Below are 19,476 nucleotides of genomic sequence, written 5' to 3'. Positions count from 1 at the left end.
CCTGTGGCCATTTGTCTCTGTACCATTACCCATGGCTGCTTTCAGTGAGAGGCAGACCTGAGTCATTGCCATAGAGTCTATGTGGCCCTTAGGCCTAAAATACTTATATCTGTAGGCCCTTTAGGTAAAACTTTGCTGACTTCTGCTCCAGAGTAGAGACAGCAAGAAGAGAGTGGTGTGCACACCCTGCAGCTCGGTCTTAGGTCAGCTGGGATTTACCAGTCTTCTCATCCTGGCTGTGTCACCAAGCTCTAGGCAGAGTTCCGAACAATACTGGAAACTGTCAGAAGTAATAAAGCCCTGGTTGTTAACAGCATAGGCCTCTTTTGTGTGGGAGCAGGGGTTGGATGGTGGAGCTTTCCTGCAGGGTCAGAGCTTCCTTTTCTCTCTTGAGAGTGTCCAGATTATTAAAAACATGTCTTTAATCTGTGGAAATTCGGTGATGATCTTTTATGTGGTCTGGTGAGGAAGTGGAGTTAAGGTGCAGAAAATCTCAACGGCCTAGTTTAGAGGGGGTTGCTTGGTGGTGCCTAGTGATGAGATAGGCTGCAAAGGTCAGAGTGGCTGGTGGCTTTCTAGACCTCAGATTTGATTCTTAAAGCAGTTCTATAAAATAGACATTCTTCTCCCTCTTCTGACTTCTCATCCCTGTGACAAATTGGCAAGTCTGAGTTGAGGTTAAAGAGAAGCAAGATGTACATCCAGTCTTCTGATTCTATGTCAAGTATCCTTTTTGCTGCCTTCCCGGGGGAGGGTGGCTGTGATGTGTCCTGCTGAGAAGTGGGAACAAGTTCAAGTAACTTGTTCAAGTAACAAGTAAGGGTGGTAAGCCCCAGTTACAGAGTGCGGATGTGAATTGGCTGAAGGGTGACTGAGCTTTTGCTGGTGATCGGGGGCTGGCACAGAAGTCAGACTAGGAAGGGGAAAGGTAGGGATGCCACGAAGAAGAAAAATGGCCTTTTAGCTGAGTCGAGGAGAGGGCATCTGTTGTTTCCAGTCCTTTGATATTTGCATGTCATTGTTTCCTAGAAGAGTCCACCTGACAGTTTCTAAATGAGAAAATGGTAGACATCTGAGGGACCCTGTCTCAGGTCTTTATTGCTGGTTAAAACACACCCTTCCTGAAGTTACTTTTCAAGTGATTGTAGGAAAGTAGTTTGGACATTCAGCCCCAGCCCTGCCTCCTTCTTTTGTTTACTAAAGTCACCTGGCCGTGTCTGTCTCCTTAGTGCCTGGAGACCTCCACCTGCGTGCTCAGAGAACAGGGACTTTTCAGGATGCTAGGGTAGGCCTGGGTCCCTGGTGAGTATGTTTCGGTATGGCCTGGCCAGTCGGTGGATGCTGAGGAATGGCAGCCCCTGCTGTAGTTGTTCAAGGGATGTGAGCAGCATTTGCATCAAACATGGTTCCTTGGATACAGACAAGGGTCTTGTAGAGATGTGGGAGCTATGGTGGATACTTTGGGGGAACACGTCCAGAAGAACATATGGGAACAATTGAGCCTGTGTACCTAAGATTCAGAGGTTGGTACAGTTATTCAGACTGTGTGCCTAAGACTGACTTGGTGACTAGCACTGTGATGGGTTTGTATTTTGATACCACTTCTAAGATTTTTCTCCAAGGTAGATGAGTTCCATGAAGGTGCTGTGAAAGGGGCATCACAGCAATCAGTGTTTTCTCTCTGATCTTCACACCTCAGCCCCTCACTCTGGAGAAAATACTACATTTCCTTACAGTGTGCTGCACTGTCTTCGCCCCTTCCATCCGCAGAGGAGATCTTTACATGCAACTAACACTGTAAGTAGGTTCTTACCCCATGCCAGTCCCTAAGAAAAGAATGTGTTTTATGTTAATTGCCCATAATGGGTCCTCCAGTACTTACTGAATGGATGTTTGGGTTCCTACTTAGCAGGCAAATGGAAGTGGATCCTGAAAGGCAATCCACAGGTTCTCTTCTCATAATTAAATCCCAGTTTCAGGTAGTTAATTTTTAACCCCTTAGTTGTGAACTCAGTACTGAAGTGCTGGCTAACCGTGGGAGGTCAGCTCTCACGTAAGTGCATTTCTGCCAGAGAGCGCACAGTGCTTCATGTCGAAGATCTCTGCTGTATTTGTATGAAGTAGTGGTCTGAAGTAGTGGTCGTGGGGAGGGGGTCCTCTGTCCAGAAGTAAGCTGGCTTTGTAGTCCTAAAGGCTGGCTTTGCAACTTTGTAGCTCTGTGACCTTTGGCTCATCAGCTTCTCTGCAGAACCAAGTGTGCTTCCATTACAAGTGGTTGTGCAGGTCACATGGGAGACAGTGCCTTTCAGAATGAGGGGAGTGCTGTACACACAAATGTTACTGTTGGTCTGGAAGACCTTTCCAGCTTGTCCTAGCCCACTTCTGTCAGTTTGTGGAACTTAACTCTCTGTGTTCCTTTGTGATTTTGTGAACTTTGTGCTTCCTGTTCTCTATGCCTGGAATGTGCTTTTTCTACAGGGCAGACTCCCCATCTGCTCCCTCCCTCGTATTTCACGGTAGTTGCACTTACCCCTCATGGCACCAGTCACTCTGTAGGTAACTGGTTGCATATCTCTCCCATTAGACTGAATTCCTGGTTGGACAGGTATCTCAGTGATCCTTCCAACCATTTCCATGCTGGTGCAAAGCAGATGTTTAATAAATATTTGTTGAAGGAAGTTAAAAAACAAGAAACATCCAGAACCAACATTACAGTATTGAGACTTTACATTACTAGTTCAAGATCCACATCTTCTGCAGGATTCTTACCCTCTGCTTTCAGCTATATTTAAATTCAAGGTCTTTAGTAACCTGCCTTTTTCTCTCTACCTCATTATACAGACTTCCTGTTAGCATCTTCTTATTAGAGTACTTTTGAGGACCCAGAACATCTATGTTCCAGCTCTCAGCTGGGCCACTAACTAGCTTCCTAATTCAAAAAAAGAAAAAAAAGTCACCTTTGGCCCAGCATCATCACTTATCAGTAGTATTGCAGTATTGTGGAATATTAATGGTTAATTAGGAAAAGTTTAACAAGTAATATTTAAAGTACCAAAGCTTGTGAATTTTTACTTTAAAAAAAAATGTGCTAGAATTGCATCTTTAAAATAAAGGCAGTCTTGTTTACTTAATTTCTGCTAAGAAAGTACCTGTTTTCTTGAGAGAAAAAGGAATAATTTATCAAAAGCAGTATTTTCTGTTGGATTCATATCCTGGATTCATCCATGAGGCCACATCCTATTCTGAAACTTTCAGAGTCTTTGATTTCCCTTCATATGGGAACATAAATAAGGGCTTGTTGCTTCATTTTTCTCTATGAAGGATACCATAGCAACAGAGACCTTAGTTTAATGAGAAGGTGCGAATGTATAAACCCTGCAGACCACAGCAGGCACTGAAAGGGAGATGAGCTACCTCTTTGCACACTCTGGCATGTTGAACTCAGAGGGGCACATCCACCCCGCACTGGTGACGGGTGGCCTCCTCTCATTCCTCATCCGAGCCACTCAAGAGGGCTGTCTGGTAAGTGTGATCTGACTTCAGCTTCTGAATACCAATGATTTCTCCTCCGGGCCTCTTTAACCGGGTCAAATGGCTGTAACAGAGCAACAGTAAAAGCACATGACATTAGCTCTGAAGTCCCTTGTTCTCTCAACCAAGGACATTAAGGCATCCATTGGTTCTTAAAGCATTTTCTTTACATGTCTGTAAAATACTGTGGCTTTCTGTATATCTCACTTCTTGGACACTATTCACTGGTAGATGATTAATAATATTTAATGGTTAATGTCATAACAGACTAAACATAGGTCTCCTATCTCCCACTTTATTGTTTCACTGGCCAGACAGTAGAACTAAAGGGAAAGTGTGACCTTAAGCTCCCTTCTGTTTGGTGTGTGTGTGTGTGTGTGTGAAGTCTATCTGCTTTGGGGAGGGAGATTGGAAACTAGAAAAAATGAGGGGCAGCTACAACAGAACTAATTACTAGCATACCCCAAAAATCATTCGCTCCACAGTTCAAGGCCCTGTCTGCTGCTGACTCAGTGGGTGACTTCGATCAAGTTACTAAGTCTTTGAAGCCTTGGTTTCCCCATCTGTAAAACCTTAACAGCACATACTTCATAAAATAATGAGGATTCAGTGGGATAATAGACGTGCGGTTCTTACCGCAGGGCCTGGGACAGTGAGTACCTGGGAATGGTCAGCTATTCTAGTAACCTCTGACGAGCACTTGAAAGCGCGCCTGCTGTTACGGCACTGTCTGATTGCCACATCTCTGGGAAGGAGGAGGGGCAAATCCAGGAATAAGGTGATGGGTTCAAAACAATGGCAGAGTGGTGTCTGCAGTCCAGTACTGATGCCTAATTGAGAGTTTTCCTTCAAGTCTATCAGAACTGCCTTTAAAACCTGGGTCTGTTGGGTTACTATGACAGACAGTCCTTTAACTTCTCAGAATCTCACCACCCTTATCCGCAGCACTGGGCAGATAGTTGGCTCTCAAGAAGTGGTACAAGTTAGCACTGCTTAGTTATGGAAGCTCAGTCACTGGAAATAAAAATGATGTAGTGTAATGGGTTTTGAGGATAAGGGGTTGTTAGGAGGAAAAAAACTAGACAGAACTTGTCTTCCCTTACCAGAAAACGAGCGAGTAGCTGATGGCCACAATGCAGAGGGCAGCCAAGTAGTGCCAGCAGAAGCACATGGTGACGAACATTAGGTTTGCGTGATCTTTCTGGTCCCATTCGGGTCCTCCAAAAGGTGGGAACAGCACAAACCCAATCTGGTGGGTTATACAGAGAAGCTGGCCTTAGTTGCTCCTGAGAAGCGAGCCCACTGCCTTCCCACACTCCCCCCATTGTCCAGATCTCCCCCACTTGGATCTCCCCCACTGGCTCATCTTCCTCATACCTATACTGGAGGCAGAGAAAGGCAGGAGGATTACTCTCTGGGTGTAGCATGAGCTTATTTAAAGACAACATTTCAGGACATCCATTTCAGGCAAGTGGAGCCTGTAACAGTGTCTGCACCACAGGGCAGATGGGGTGTTCTTTAATATGCTCGCTCTGTGCTGTGTGGTTCCGCCCGTTGATCCATCAGTAAGATGCTACCGGATGAAATGACTTAAGGGGAGGGTAGGCATGGGAAGAAAAGTTGCCCTTCGGAGCTCTTCCTGTGCTAGCCTGGTGGGACCTGCCTTACACGAGCTCAGCGTGGCACCTGGAATCCATGCGTGTGAAGAGCACCGTTTTTCATACCTGCCAGAACCAGGTGCCCTGAAGAATAACGAGACTGGTTCGGAAGAGCTGCAGCACGATGTTGTCCCGAAGGATCACCTCTACGAAGATGCTGAAGGCCCCTCCGAACACGGCGCACAGCAGGAGCGAGTGGATATGCTGGTCCAGGGGTGGGCGGTTATGGACGTGGTAGTAGAAGAGGAAACCTGCACAAAGCAATTTCAGCCACCACGGATTCACTGCTTTCTGCTCCAAAGGCGTCATCTGCACTGTTCCCGTTCCTAGAATGCCCTCCTACACCTGTCTCAAAGCTCGATCTTTCAGCAGTTAGGAAGTCAGCTGATACAACATTACAGGGCTACAGCAGATTGATTTCGTGTTACGTACTAAGTGGATCTGTGCTGCAAAGGATGGATCCTTTAAGTAAATGCCTTCATGCAGCTGCGTAGGTGAAACAGGTTGCTGATTTGTGACAAGACTGTGCGTGTGTATTAGAAGTTCAGTTTTGCCCTCATTCAACCTTTCTACTCCCCCAGCCTTCTTGAGGTACGGAAGTAGGGGAGGTTGTTGGATTACAAAATGCTTTTTCCTTATCCCAGTTAGTGTGAGTTCTGTGGGGAGAAGGGGAGCGAGGGTTGTGATGGAGTCCAGACAGGAACACACTCCAGGGTGGGAGGTGGAGTGCAGTTTCTCTTCCCCGAGCAGAGGGAGTTCTGATGCGGGGTGGCATCCGGCCAGGTTTGGGAGAGCTACTGTGTGTGTGTGTGAGTGTGGATGTGCACACGTGCAACCATGATCGGGGAGGGGCTAGGGAGTTTATGCACAGAGAGATCCAGAGATTTGGGCTAAAAGCCTTATGTTTTCATGTGCTGTTTTACGGACTACATCCCCTGTATCATCCAGAGCACAGGACCCAGTCCTGTTCAGGTTTCTGAAATTCAGAGATTGGGGCTTTCTGGGGGAAAGTTACTGTATTTGCAGTATTTCTGGTCTTTTTATCCTGATCCGTCATAAACACAATTTGTCAGTCTCTTGCTTTGTTCTTTTTCCCATCCGCACCACTAAGTTACCTTCGGTGAATGTCGCCACGGCCATAACCAGTCTGTCCAGCCCCAGGGGAACATGGCTGACGAGGCAGGTGAGCAGATCCACGATCCCCGAGACGGCGAAGAATAAGTACATGGTGCTGTGCTGCCAGTTCATTAACTTCACCCACCCGCTTTCGTGGTACAGGTGGAGGTGGGGCCCGTCGGGAACAAACTGCTCTGCCAGGATCCCTGTGGGGCATGAGAGCAGAGGATGAGAGGGAGGAGGAGCTCAGCACAGATGAAAACACCCTCAGGTCATGAGTGAAGTTGAGACACGAGGGTGAAAGTAGCCCACACTTCACTGGGCCTACTTTGCTCCCTCAGATGCAGCTATTTCAGTGCAAAATGAGGCTTTTGCCGGGGAACCTGTGTGGACATCTTGCCTTTGTTCCTTTGGGGATGGGATGCGGAGAGGAGCAGCAGTAGAAACAGCCACACAGGTCCCCAGGATATTTGTTTGGTGACTGAGCTGAAAGCAAGGCACAATTACTTCGGTGAGAATGTCGCTGATGCATTAATCTTTGGGCTAAGTGAGCAGTGAAGGAAATCCTGGAACGAAACCATTAGGTTGAAAATAAGGGGACCCGAGCAAAGACACACTGGTGGTGGAGATAGTGGAGTGTGTCTGAGGGGGTGAGGGGGGAGAAGCAGCTCCCGGTGCGTGGTCATCAGGGCAGCCTTCGAGTGAGTGGTTTTCCTGAGCACAGAGTGAGCTCTGTAAGCTGTGAGCCCTTCGCGTAGCTTTCGGTCTCCGTAACCTAAATACTGGGAGAAGCAGGTGGAGGCACGTCACCGGGGTTTCTGTGTCTTAAAAGAGGCAACCCTTTGAGACAGTGGCTCGTAGTTCTTAGCCCTCCGACTTCATCATCTGTTCTGAAAGGCAAAAGATTGGCCTTTATGCCCGGTGCCCAGAACGTTCTTGGGGCCTAGAATAATGCTTCATGACAACATTCTGGACCCTGTTCCCCAAACGTTTTTCCCTTAAACCCAGCCCCTTCCCAAATTTATATGTGAAGGGTCAAGGAACTGATGGCAAGGACCGGGGGAAGAAATCCCCCTGACACTGGAATGGGAGCTCTGGGAGGGCAGGGACTCTGCTTGGTTCCCAGCTGTATCCCCGAGACCTGGAATAGTGAGTTCCTGCTGGGTAGGAGCTCAGGAGATCTCGTTGGATGAGCAGTGGTTTTACCCAGCGAAGAGGCCAAAGACTTTTCTACCTCTTTTTCTAGGCAACACTGATGCTGTCTTTAGCATTTAAGTTGTGTAGTTCCCATCACCTCTTGACTCCAGAAAGATGAGATGCCTGAATGTCTGCTTGGGCGATGGGAAAACCCAGCGGGGCTGAGCAAAGCAAGCTAGGTGCCTCCGCTCACTCCAAGAGGGGCTGCTGGTGTTGCTTCAGCTCCTTCTGAGACGCTGTGGGCCTAAGATGAGAAGCAGCAAAACGCAACTGCAGAATGAAGTCCCCTGTTACCCCTATGATGGGCGGATCCTGAGGAAGAACACTTTTTTCTACTGTTGGCACTGCGGGCCCCTTCTCATGTGGCCATGAGTGGAGTGGAAGGGATGACGAGTCACCATGGAAGTGCGTGGGTCTAAACTCCATTAGTACTTCCCTAATTCATGTACATGAGCTTACTCTATTATTTTTTCTATTATTTATGTTTTATCTCTTTCATCAAGTAGGTCTTCTATTCCTACTACTTAGACCTATGTCCTTCTAGGGCAAAGAATGTTTATTTGGTAGTTTCTCACAGCGCACTATGGTGTAAAGTGCTATTAACTATTAACACTGACGAAACTTGGATCACAATAGATACTATAAAATATTTAGTGGTGCACTGAAAATCCTTGTTTTGTTAACTGTCAGTGGAAACATTCCATTTCACAGAGTCCAGAAAATGGGTTAAAGTGGCTGGGTGTGGTGGGGAGAGCCCTGAACCAGATGACCCCCTTCTTACCAATGACTGAAAACAAGGTTCTGATTGCAGCTTCAATGATCTCGAGACGCTGTTGGTAACGAGTCAGTCGGCTGCTTTTCCCCTTCTGGTGAAAGTATATCAGCGGGTACTTTACTGACCACCACAGCCCAACTATCAAGAAGAAACTCCCTGGGAGAGCGTGGCCCTTAAAGTTCGCCATTGTGTTCTCCGGCACCTAAGAAAATAGGGGACAGCTGTCATGTGGCTGAACGAAGAAAACAGAAAAGGATATTTTGGCAGGAAACACGATATGTGACTGAGAATTCCAAATCATAAGGCCAGGGAAGAAGGCCCCCCCTCATTCTCATGGGCAGGCGTTCAGCAGATAAGACTTCAAGGGCATAACATGAAGGCTTATTTTATGAGAATGACTATTCCAACCCTGGCCGTCAGGACTTCCACCCCTGAGCACTGGCTACATGGTCTGTTTCACATCTGATACCCTTACAATTGAGCATCTCACCCTTCCTTAAGAACTTTCCCAAGTTTTAAAAAACCCTTATCATTAAAAACAAGTCAAACCATATTTAAAAGGCTTCTAATGGAAAGCAGCAGCCCTGTGACCCTTCCCTCCCCACCCACTAGTGAAATCACTCTGAACCCTTTCCACTATCTCTTCTGGTATTTGCCTGTAGGATTCTTGTGCATTTGTGCAGGCTCCCATTTGCTCGTTCGTCTCCGTGGGGCCTTGTCTGTCAGCTTCCTGGAGCTCTCCCTCCTCAACCCTCACGGGCACCGCAGTCACATGATGTTCATTTGCTTCAATCATTGGTTTCATTATTATGGCACTGTCGATCCAAAGTCCTTACCGCGGATGATAAGCCCTACATGATCCCTGCTATCCCTTTGACCTCTCCGACCCACCCCTCCAGCCCCACGCCACGGGGTCCCTTCCCAGGCCTCCATTCCCAAGCACAGACAGCTCCTGCTTCAGGGCTTGAGCCGTCTGCTATTGCCAGCAGGCTTTTCACAAAAAGCCAACAGGTCTCCCTTCATGTTTCTCAAGTCTCCATTCAAATGTTACTCTATTCCCAGACTACTTTGTATAAAGTAGCAGGCACATCCCATTTTTCAATCCAGGTATGCTTTTTAAAAAAATTTATTCATTGTATGTTTATTATTTACAGCTAAGAACTACCTACCAAATGCTATCCAGCTATACGTCTAAATTTTCTTTAGAAACATGGATCACTATCTGATATTACATATTGATTTTTTTTTAAAGCATCCAGCTCTATCCACTGGAATGTAAAGTCCCTGAAAGTAGGGATTTACTCTGTTTTGTTACTGCAGTTAGCCCAGTGCCTACAGGGGGGCCTGAGTAAGCACTCAAGCATTTGTGGAACAAATACATGCTCATCCAAGTAGTATATTACAGGGTACGTTTTCAGCATTTTTCTTTTTTTAAGAGCTGTTGTAGGTTTACAGCAAAATTGAGAGTAAGGTAGATTTTTCACACAGCTTTTGCCTGCACAGATGCATAGTCTCCCCCATTATGGATATCACTCACCTGAATGGCGCTTTTTAAAATTACTGTTTTAGTCATCATACAGTACATCATCAGTTTTTGATGTAGTGCTCCATGATTCATCGTTTGCATATAACACCCAGTGCTCCGTGCAATCTGTGCCCTCCCTAATACCCACCACCCGGCCAACCCATCTCCCCTTCCCTTTAAAACCCTTAGTTTGTTTTCTGGAGTCCACAGTCTCTTATCATTCATCTCCCCCTCTGATTTCCAACCCCTTCATTTTCCCCTTTCTTCTCCTAATATCCTCCACGCTATCCCTTGTGTTCCACATATAAGGGAAACCATATATTGACTTTCTCTGCTTGACTTATTTCACTCAGCATAATCCCCTCTGGTTCCACCCATGTCGATGGAAATGGTGGGTATTCATCCTTTCTGATGCCTGAGTAATATTCGGTGATTTTTTTTTTTTTTTAAACCAAGGATGAATCCACACTGACACATCATCTCACCCCAAGTCCACAGTTCACCTTAGGGTTCACCTTTTTTTTTTTTTTTTTTTTTTAAGATTTTGTTTATTTGAGAGAGAGTGTGCAGGTATTGGGTGGGGGTGGTGGGAAGGGCACAGGGAGAGGGAGAGGCAGGCTCCCCACTGAGCAGGGAGCCTAATTTGGGGCTCCATCCCAGGACCCCAGGATCATGACCTGAGCTGAAGACAGACGCTTAACTGACTGAACCAGCCAGGTGCCCCTAGGGTTCACTCCATGTTGTGCATTCTGTGGGTTTGGACAAAAGTATAATGACATGTATCCATCATTATAAATATCACACAGTATTTTCACTGCCCTAAAAATTCTCTGTGCTCTGCTTGTTCATCTCTTCCCCTCCCCCACCCCCCACACCACCCCTTTTTACTGTCTCCACAGTTTTGCTTTATCTAGAATGTCGAAAGTTGGAATCTTAAAATATGTAGCCTCTTGAGATTGGCTTCTCTCATTTAGTAATACGCACTTTTCTTTTGTGTCTTTTCATGTCTGGATGTACCACAGTTTATCCATTCACCTACTGTAGGACATCCTGATTGCTTTTAAGATTTGGGAATCATGGGGCACCTGGGTGGCTCAGTTGGTTGGGCAACTGCCTTCAGCTCGGGTCATGATTCTGGAGCCCGGGGTTGAGGCCCACATCGGGCTTACTGCTCAGCGGGGAGTCTGCTTCTCCTGCTGACCTCTCTCCTCTCATGCTCTCTCTCTCTCTCTCTCACTCTCTCAAATAAGTAAATAAAATCTTAAAAAAAAAAAAAAGATTTGGGAATCATGAATAAAGCTGTTACATCTGTGTGCAGGTGTTTGTGTGAACATAAGTTTTTATCTCCTTTGGGTAAACACAAGGAGTGAGACTGCCGGATAGTATGGTAAGTGTGTGTTTTGTAGGAACTGCCAAACTGTCTTCCAGAGTGGCTGTACCACTTTGTATTCTCACTAGCAACATATGCAGCTCACCAGCATTTGTTGTTGTCAGTGTTGCGGACACTGAATTTGGCCATTCTAAGAGGTATGTAGTAGTATGTCATCATTTGAATTTGCAGTTATCTGATGACATACTATGATGGGGAGCATCTTTTCAGATGCTTATTTGTGTATCTTTGGTGAAGTGTCTGTCAAGGTTTTTGACTCATTTTTAATTTTTTTTTCTTCAGTTTTAAGAGTTGTTTATTTTGGATAGCAGTCCTTTATCAGATGTCTTTTGCAAATACTGTCTTCCAGTCTGTGGTTTGTCTTCTCATTTTCTTGACTTTGTCTTGCAGAGCAGAAGTTTTTTTAATTTTAACATATAATTATATATAGGAAACACAGTTGCCATGGTTATCATTATTATAGGAATCAAATGAGACAATGTATTATAAAGTACTTTAAAAAGCGTATTACAAAATGTTTTTATAAACATTTTTATAAACATTAATTTTAGGGGTGCCTGGGTGGCTCAGTTGTTGGGTATCTGCCTTCAGCTCCGGTCATGATCCCAGGGTCCTGGGATCGAGCCCCGTCTTGGGCTCCCTGCCCGGTGGAGAGTCTGCTTCTCCCTCTCCCACTCCCTCTGCTGTGCTCTCTCTTTCTCTCACTGTGTCTCTCTATCAAATAAATAAAATCTTTAAAAAAAATTACTAATTTTAATGAAGTCCAACTTACCAGTTATTTCTTTCATGGATTATGTCTTTGGTGTTGTATCTAAAAAAGCATCACCATACCTCGGGTCATCTAGGTTTTCTCTTATATGTCTTCTAGGAATTTTATAGCTTTACATTTTACATTTAGATCTATGGTTCATTTTGAGTCATCTTTTGTGATGGGTAAGGTCTGTGTCTAGATTAATTTTTTGCAAGTGGATATCCAGTTGTTCAGAGCTATTTGTTGAAGAGACTGTATTGCTTCATTGTGTTAGTTACCTTGGCTCTTCTGTCAAAGATCAATTAATTGATCAGGGTCTATTTCTAGGCTCTATATTTCTGTTTCATTGATCTATTTGCCTATTTCTTTGCCAATACCACAGTCTCTTGATAACTGTAGATTTATAATAAGTCTTGAAGTTGGGTCACATGAGTCCTTTGTTCTTTGTTCTTCTTCAGTATTGTGTTGGCTATTCTGGGTCTTTTGCCTCTCCATATAAAATATGAAATAACTTGCTGGGCTCTTTTCTTCTTTCTTTCTTTCTTTTTTGAAGATTTTATTTATTTATTTAACAGAGAGAGCACAAGTAGGCAGAGAGGCAGGCAGGGGTGGGTGGAAACAGGCTCCCTGCTGAGGAGATAGCCCTATGTGGGACTCCATCCCAGGACCCTGAGATTATGACCTGAGCTGAAGGCAGAGGCTCAACCTACTGAGCCACCCAAGTGCCCCAACTTGCTGGGCTCTTGATTGAGATTATATTTAATTATTAGTTGACTCAGGAAGAACTGATATCTTGACCATATCAAGACCTTGTTTTCCTATCCATGCACATGGAATATTTCTCCATTTATTTAATTCTTTCGTTTCATTCATCCAAGTTTTGTGGTTTTCTTCAAACAGATCTTGTACTTACTGTGTTAGTTTTACACCTAAGTATTTCTTTTTGGGGGGTTGCTAATGTAATGTGTTTTTAATTTCAAATTCCTCTTGTTCTTTCATACCGTTTTGTTCCTCTTTTCCTTATTTACTGCTGTCTTTTGTGTATAACATAATTTGGATGTATTATTCTAATTCCTCTTTTCATATTTTTAAGCTATAGTTTTGAAAATATTCTTTTCTAGTGCTGGCTCTAGAAATTACGGTATGCATCACTGTCTACTTAGGTTAATATTAACTTAATTCTGGTAAAATATAGCCATTTTGCTAATTTATAGCTCCATATCCTACGCCCTTCATCATGCCATTGTTGAGACATGTATTAATGATGAAGAAATATAAATTTATGTATATAACATCTATATTATAAACCAACAGCATTACAATTATTGCTTTAAATAGTCATTTCAAAAAACTTCTTAGTAAGTTTTTAATTTTAATTCCAGTATAGTTAACATATGTGTTATATTAGTTTTAGGTGTACAATATAGTGATTCAATACAAAAATATGTTTGCATATTCTGCTTGTGCAGAGGCCATGTTAATCTTCTCTGTATCATTCCAATTTTAGTATCTATGCTGTTGAACTGAGCACTGAATAGTCTTACATTTTGCAGGAAATAGAGACGGATATATAGCCTTTATATTTAATTACGTATTTACCATTTCGAGTGCTCTTCATTCCTTCCTGTGCATTTGAATAATACTTTAATCTCATTTACTTCCAACAGGAAGGAGATCCTTTAATATTTCTTATAGATCAGTTCTGTTACCAATGAATTCTTTCTGTTTTGTTTACCCGGAAATATCTTTATTTCATTTTCATTTTTGAAAAATAGGCTGGATACAGAAGTCTTAGTTGGCAGTTTTTCCTTTCAACATTTTGATTATGTCATTCCATTGGCTTCTGGCTGATGAGAAATCAGCTATTAATTATATTGTTATCCCCCAGGGAGTTACTTTTCTTCCTGCATTCAAGTTTTTCCTCTTATCGTTGGCTTTCAGCAGTCTGACTCTAATATATCTTTTTGCAGTTCTTCTGTGTTTTGTTTTGTTTTATTCTTTGATCTTGGCTAAGTGGCTTGGGTCTGTAGTTTAATATTTTTCATCAAACTTGAGAAGTTTTCAGCCATTAATTCCTCAGTTATCTTTTCTGACTCCCCCCTCTCTCGGCCTCCCCTTCCCTGCTCATTCCCTTGTTTAACTCAGAGAGCCAAGGATTTTCAATCCCGGTTGCCACCCTAAATTGCATCTGTTTCTCCTGGCAGCTAAACTACTTGTTTACATAGCTAGCTCCACATTACTTCACAGACCTGTACCCCTGGGGCAAATAGTACATTATATGTCAATAAAAAAAAAAAAAAGGAAAAATAAGTCATTGACTGAGTGGAGGTGTTAATGGCAGCAGCCTCAGGCAAAAAGCCCATGGCCTCCAACTGCTTTGCCTGAAGATATAGTAGCTTTTCAAAAACAAAAGCTGCTGTTGGGAGTTTAGCTGAATTACTCCATAATACCGCTGTCCTCTCCACCATTTTGTGTGGGCAAGTAGCCAGCAGTGGCCTTGAACTGGCACGAGCCCGTCCTGCGAGCAAGCCCCAGAGATCAACAGCAGAGTCATGAGTACACGGAAGTTCCTGGTACCACTACCCCAGGGGTGTGTCCCCACCCCCCAACCCCCTCTCCACCCTCCCCACCTTCACTCCCCACCCAGGGCCTTCCCCGGCTCGTTAAATAAGACCCCTGTGAAGCTTACCAAATCCTGTTCTTTCTGATTGGAACTGACCAGTCCAGGCCTAGTCTGGGAATCCCAGGGGCTCCACTTGTGGATATGTGTGCCAGGTCCTGTCACACTCTCTACCTGTACTCTGCCTTGACCTCCCCATGTGGTCCCTCAAGGTGTGACTTGCACCTTCTCCAGAACCTTTGGAAAATACAAATCTCTGTTTCAATAGTCATCTTTTGGTAAACAGAGACTCGCCATCAGATGCCCCAGGACTCTTACTTAACAAACGTCAATTTAACAAAGTCACAACAGTGTCTTGATTTGTGGTCTGACTTTGGTCAATTTCCAGTTCCTGGAAATGGCTAGTTTTGACCATTTTTTCTAACTTTATACATTTTTTCATTTGGTTTTTGCAGAAAGAAATTGCCAGTCTATTCATGCTTCCATTACCGGAAGGCTCTCTTCTCATTCCTTTTAAACCCTGTATTGATCAACATTTTAAAAAAGCCTCCGTTTTCATTTAGTGTTCAACACAGGTCCCCTTCATGATCAAGCCTGTTCTACTCCCTTGTTTTCTTAGCCAGAAGTGCAGAAAAACCAGCTCTGCAAATCCTTCCTGTCCTTCCCCATTTTTTGAGGAGCAATACCCTGAATGAAGGCAGAGTCCTTGTCTGTTCACACCAGTTTGTCAGGCTTCACCCTCCCTTTTTACCTGGTTTCGGATTCACATCAGTGAATGCAGGGCCTGCAGCACATCTGTAGACACTATTTCTGAACTTACTTATGCTACTTGGAAAGCTGAGTACCTTGATTTGATGAGGGAGAGGAGCAGGGAGGTAGATTTCTTCCAGTAACCAATTAGTAGATTACTTTACTTGATTAGCTACCTCATAGGACATGTAGTACAGATATAGGATAGGTCAGTTTCAATAAAGAGGAAAAAGGAACTAACTTCAAATTAAAAAAATAAAAATTTAGACTTCTAATAATTTGGATAACACCATTCAAAGAGGCTAAGTCCCCGAGGAGTCTAGCTTTAAAAAATAATAATTTAAAAATAAATTAAAAAGCAGATGTTTAAGGGATAAGTCCTTTAGAATTACACTCTAAAATACTTCAGAGGTACCTGGGTGGTTCAGTCAGGTAAGCGTCCAACTCTTGATTTTGGCTCAGGTCTTTTTTCCCCCTTTTTTAAAAGTAGGCTCCACAGGGCTTGTACTCACAAACCTGAGATTTTAAAAAAAAAAAAAAAAATCAATCTAAGGAAAACCCACAGAGAAAACGTCAGAAAGTGCTTCTGCAAAGACAACCTTCCTTTCTTATTTTAATATATTTGCTCTTTTTTTGATATTGCACTAGCTACAGTGTGAAGGGAGGGCTGAGTGTTTTGGAGAGGTAGTAGCTTTAAGTTACAGCTGACAGCTGAGAAGCCTAGTGGTTTGGGTACCTTTTCATGTCCTGTCTTAAGGAGATCACTGGACCAGGAACATCATTTGCATAAGAGGTTTGACATGCTTTTCCTTGTCCTCCTTCTCTTTAACCATTTCCCTCCTCTACATTCTCTAATTTTAATTTGAGATAAGTGAAATGGAAGACAAGTTGAACATGTCCAGAAGAGAAAAAAGAGGGAAGAGTAAGGACGAGGAGAAGACAGGGAAAGAGGAGGACTGGAGAGTCAGAGAAGTAGAGGGAGTGAGCAGAGCAAAGGAGAAATTATGCTTGATGCGGTTTGCCTGTAGTTAAAAATAAAACTTGATATGGTGCCTTTTGCTTCTTAATAAAGCCCATATTTTCCCTTCTTTTAGATGAAGAAAGTAGGGAAAGGATGCAGTTAGATGAGTGAGAGAATCAAAAATAAGGAAATCAAATTTTATTTTCTTCCTTGAGTGCCTGGGCTTAGCAACCAGCACTCTCTGACATTAGAACTAAGGACTTGGCATTCATGGAAGGGGGGTTGGAATTAAAGCCAATTTCTCCCAATTTGAGATGACAGGATACAAATATATAGATTACCAAATATCAGAGAACCTGGACCTCTTCTTAGTTCTAGCCATCCATTTGACTTAGTAAATTATGGTTTATCTTCACGATGGGAAATTATGTAATCATTAAAAAGAATGAATTAGAGCTATACCAGTTGTACTGGAAGGTTTTCCATGAAAGAGTTGGCTGAGACAAGCATGATGGAAAAGAATACTTATAACATGACCCATTTAAAACAAAACAAAACAAACAAAAACAAATAATATGAACCATTTGGAGCAACAGTGGTACTGACCTGCATATGTATATTATATATGTGTACAGGTATCTGATTATATGAACAGGGAAAGCAATATGGAAGGGTACTTTGAGGGTATGTAATACTATATATTAAGTATGTCTGGCTCTCTGTCTTCTGGGCACATGGTATGATTGCATTTTCTGGCCCCCTGTGGTTGGGTGGGGTCTTGGGAATTGTGGGCAGAAGAGTTAGTTCTGGGCAGAAACATGTGATTGCCAGTTCAAGGACTCCCCCCCACCCCCCCCGAACACATTTCCCTTTACCACGTTACTATCAATATTCATGACAGTAGCTCTTCTAAGAGCCCAGATTCCAGAGTGAGGAAACATGGAGCAGAGCCCCAAACAAGCCATGATGAACACATGGCATGAGAAAAATAAACGTGTAATGAGCCACTAAGCTTTGCGGATTGTTTTTATCCAGCATTACCTAAATTGTTATGAGTCATACGGATGTACAGGATCAACATGTTATAGGTAGGACACTCAGGCTTTTGCAGTTTCTTTAAAAAGATATTGGAAAGCTTTACTATTTCAAGGGAAGAAGTTATGATGTCATGAAGAATGGCAGAATTTGTACCAAAAAGTTGCAAAAGACAATTTTGGCAAATTGTATCTGCAACTGTCCTGACTCCCCCCCCTTGTCTTTCTGATATCTGATAGACACATTTTCTCTTTCGAAATGGTGCCTGAGTTCTTCTACCTCCACCCTACTGCCCTGCCTTAAAAGGCAGCAAAATTAAAATTCGAGCAAGTGGGGGGTCTGTTTGTTACATTGTAAGGTTAACCTCTAGGGCCATTTCTCCAACCCCCCCCCCCCCCCCCACCGCTGCATTCTCAACAGTGGCGATGTGTCTGTGGATACTTCTGGTCATTGTCACAAATGGGGGTGATGGCAGTGTTGTTCGCATCCAGTGGGTAGAGCCTGGAAGTCCTGCTAAGCGTTTTGCAGTATGCAGGACACCCCCCATGACAAAGCAATTCTGCAGCTCAACTCTCAGTAATGCTGAGGCTGTGAGACCCTGAGACCCTGATCTATTCTAGGATAGCTCCCTATCTTGTTTACTTTCTGAAGGAAGCAGAGATCCGGCTGCCTTTATTTGTTGTGTATGTCACCACTTATTAGAGTGTTCTACCTTCAAAACTGTTTATGGGGCATAAACTCACTTTCCTAGAAATTATCTCCCTTGCTTGCCATGATGCTCTTTTTGTTTGTTTTTAAGTAACAGCTTTATGGAGATATAATTCACATACCATTTTTTACCTACAGTATAAAATTCAGTGGTTTTGCATATATCTATGGAGTTGTACAATCAATCACCACAGTCAATTTTAGAACATTTTCATACCCACAAAAAAATTCCCCTAACCCATTAGTGACTCCATTTTCCCAAGTCCTCTTTCCTAAAAGCTCTAGGGAACCACTAATGTACTTTTTATCTCTACTAATTTACCTATTCTGGACATTTTACATAAATTGAGTCAAACAACATGTAGTTACTTGAGACTGACTTTTTTTTTTTAATTGTTTAATTGCTACACCCAGGATGGGGCTCGAACTCACAACCTCAAGATCAAGAGTCACATGCTCTCCCAACTGAGCCAGCCAGGCGCCCGCAGACTGGTTTCTTTCTTTTTGCATCATGTTTTCAAGGTTCATCCACGTTGTGGCATGCATCGCTACTTATCCCTTTCTATGGCTGAATATTTCATTGTATGCATATAACGCATCTATTGGTTTGCTGGGGCTGCCGTAACAAACCACACCGGGTGGTTTAAAAAAAAAAAAAATTATTTTCTCACAGTTCTGGAGGTTAGAAGTCTGAAATGGAGGTGTTGGCAGGGTTGGTTTTTTCTGAGGCCTTTGTCCTGGGTTTGAAGATGGCACACCTTCACATTTATCTTCCCTTAGTATGCGCCTGTGTCCTCTTCTTATAGGGCAACAGCTAGATTAGATTAGAGCCCTCCCTGATGATGTCATTGTAACTTAATTATCTCTTTAAAGACCATGTCTTCAAATATAGTCACCTTCTGAAGTACTGGAGGCTAGGACTTCAACAACATATGAATTGGTGGGGGGTGGGGAGCATAATTCAGCCCATAACACCCCATTTTATTTATCTGTTAATCACTTAATTCACAGTTCCATATACTTTTATAGATTTAATTACTAAACCACTACAAAAGACAACTCAGATGTATCTAAGAAGACACTCTGAAGGTTTCAACAACTTTGCTAAGTGTTCCTTCTTTGTATTCCTGGGACAGTTTTTCCTAATGAATCTGAAAGTCACCCTCATATGGTTCTAGAAGTCTTAGTGCTTTCTTGCTATTTCTCTTTTTCTTTTTTCAAATAATAGCTTTGTTGACATATAATTCATATGCCATAAAATTCAGTACTTCAAAGCATATAATTCAGTGATTGCTGGTATCTTCATAGTTGTGCAACCATTACCACCGTCTGATTTTAGAACATTTTCATCAACCCAAAGCCATCATTCCCCATTTCCTCCCAATCCCTCTGACCCTGGCAACCACTAGCCTCCTTTACGTTTCCATGGGTTTGCCTATTCTAGATATTTCCTATAAGT

At 43.2% G+C, this 19,476-nt stretch overlaps 1 protein-coding gene and 1 pseudogene across 3 annotated transcripts in view; both read right to left on the bottom strand.

The window, feature by feature from the left end:
• Positions 1-2,635: 2,635 nt before the first annotated feature.
• Positions 2,636-19,476, bottom strand: part of TMEM45B (transmembrane protein 45B) — a 33,268-nt gene continuing 16,427 nt past the window's right edge. For 2 of the 3 annotated variants that reach the window (XM_059184894.1, XM_059184902.1), the window contains 6 exons: positions 15,729-15,829; positions 8,284-8,479; positions 6,305-6,511; positions 5,256-5,440; positions 4,635-4,780; positions 2,636-3,595 (listed from right to left, as the gene is read on the bottom strand). In XM_059184894.1, coding sequence (XP_059040877.1) covers positions 3,487-3,595; positions 4,635-4,780; positions 5,256-5,440; positions 6,305-6,511; positions 8,284-8,464 — 828 coding nt within the window. In that variant the 5' untranslated portion in view covers positions 8,465-8,479; positions 15,729-15,829 and the 3' untranslated portion in view covers positions 2,636-3,486. The remainder of the gene's footprint in view (positions 3,596-4,634; positions 4,781-5,255; positions 5,441-6,304; positions 6,512-8,283; positions 8,480-15,728; positions 15,830-19,476) is intronic. The other variant, XM_059184912.1, reaches the window with a different exon arrangement.
• On the bottom strand, positions 13,382-13,474 carry LOC131822952 (U6 spliceosomal RNA; annotated as a pseudogene).

Source organism: Mustela lutreola, chromosome 1 (assembly GCF_030435805.1).
Source record: "Mustela lutreola isolate mMusLut2 chromosome 1, mMusLut2.pri, whole genome shotgun sequence".
Classification (NCBI taxonomy): domain Eukaryota; kingdom Metazoa; phylum Chordata; class Mammalia; order Carnivora; family Mustelidae; genus Mustela; species Mustela lutreola.
Note: the sequence above shows the minus strand (reverse complement) of the source record. Positions and strands in the feature narration are given on the sequence as shown.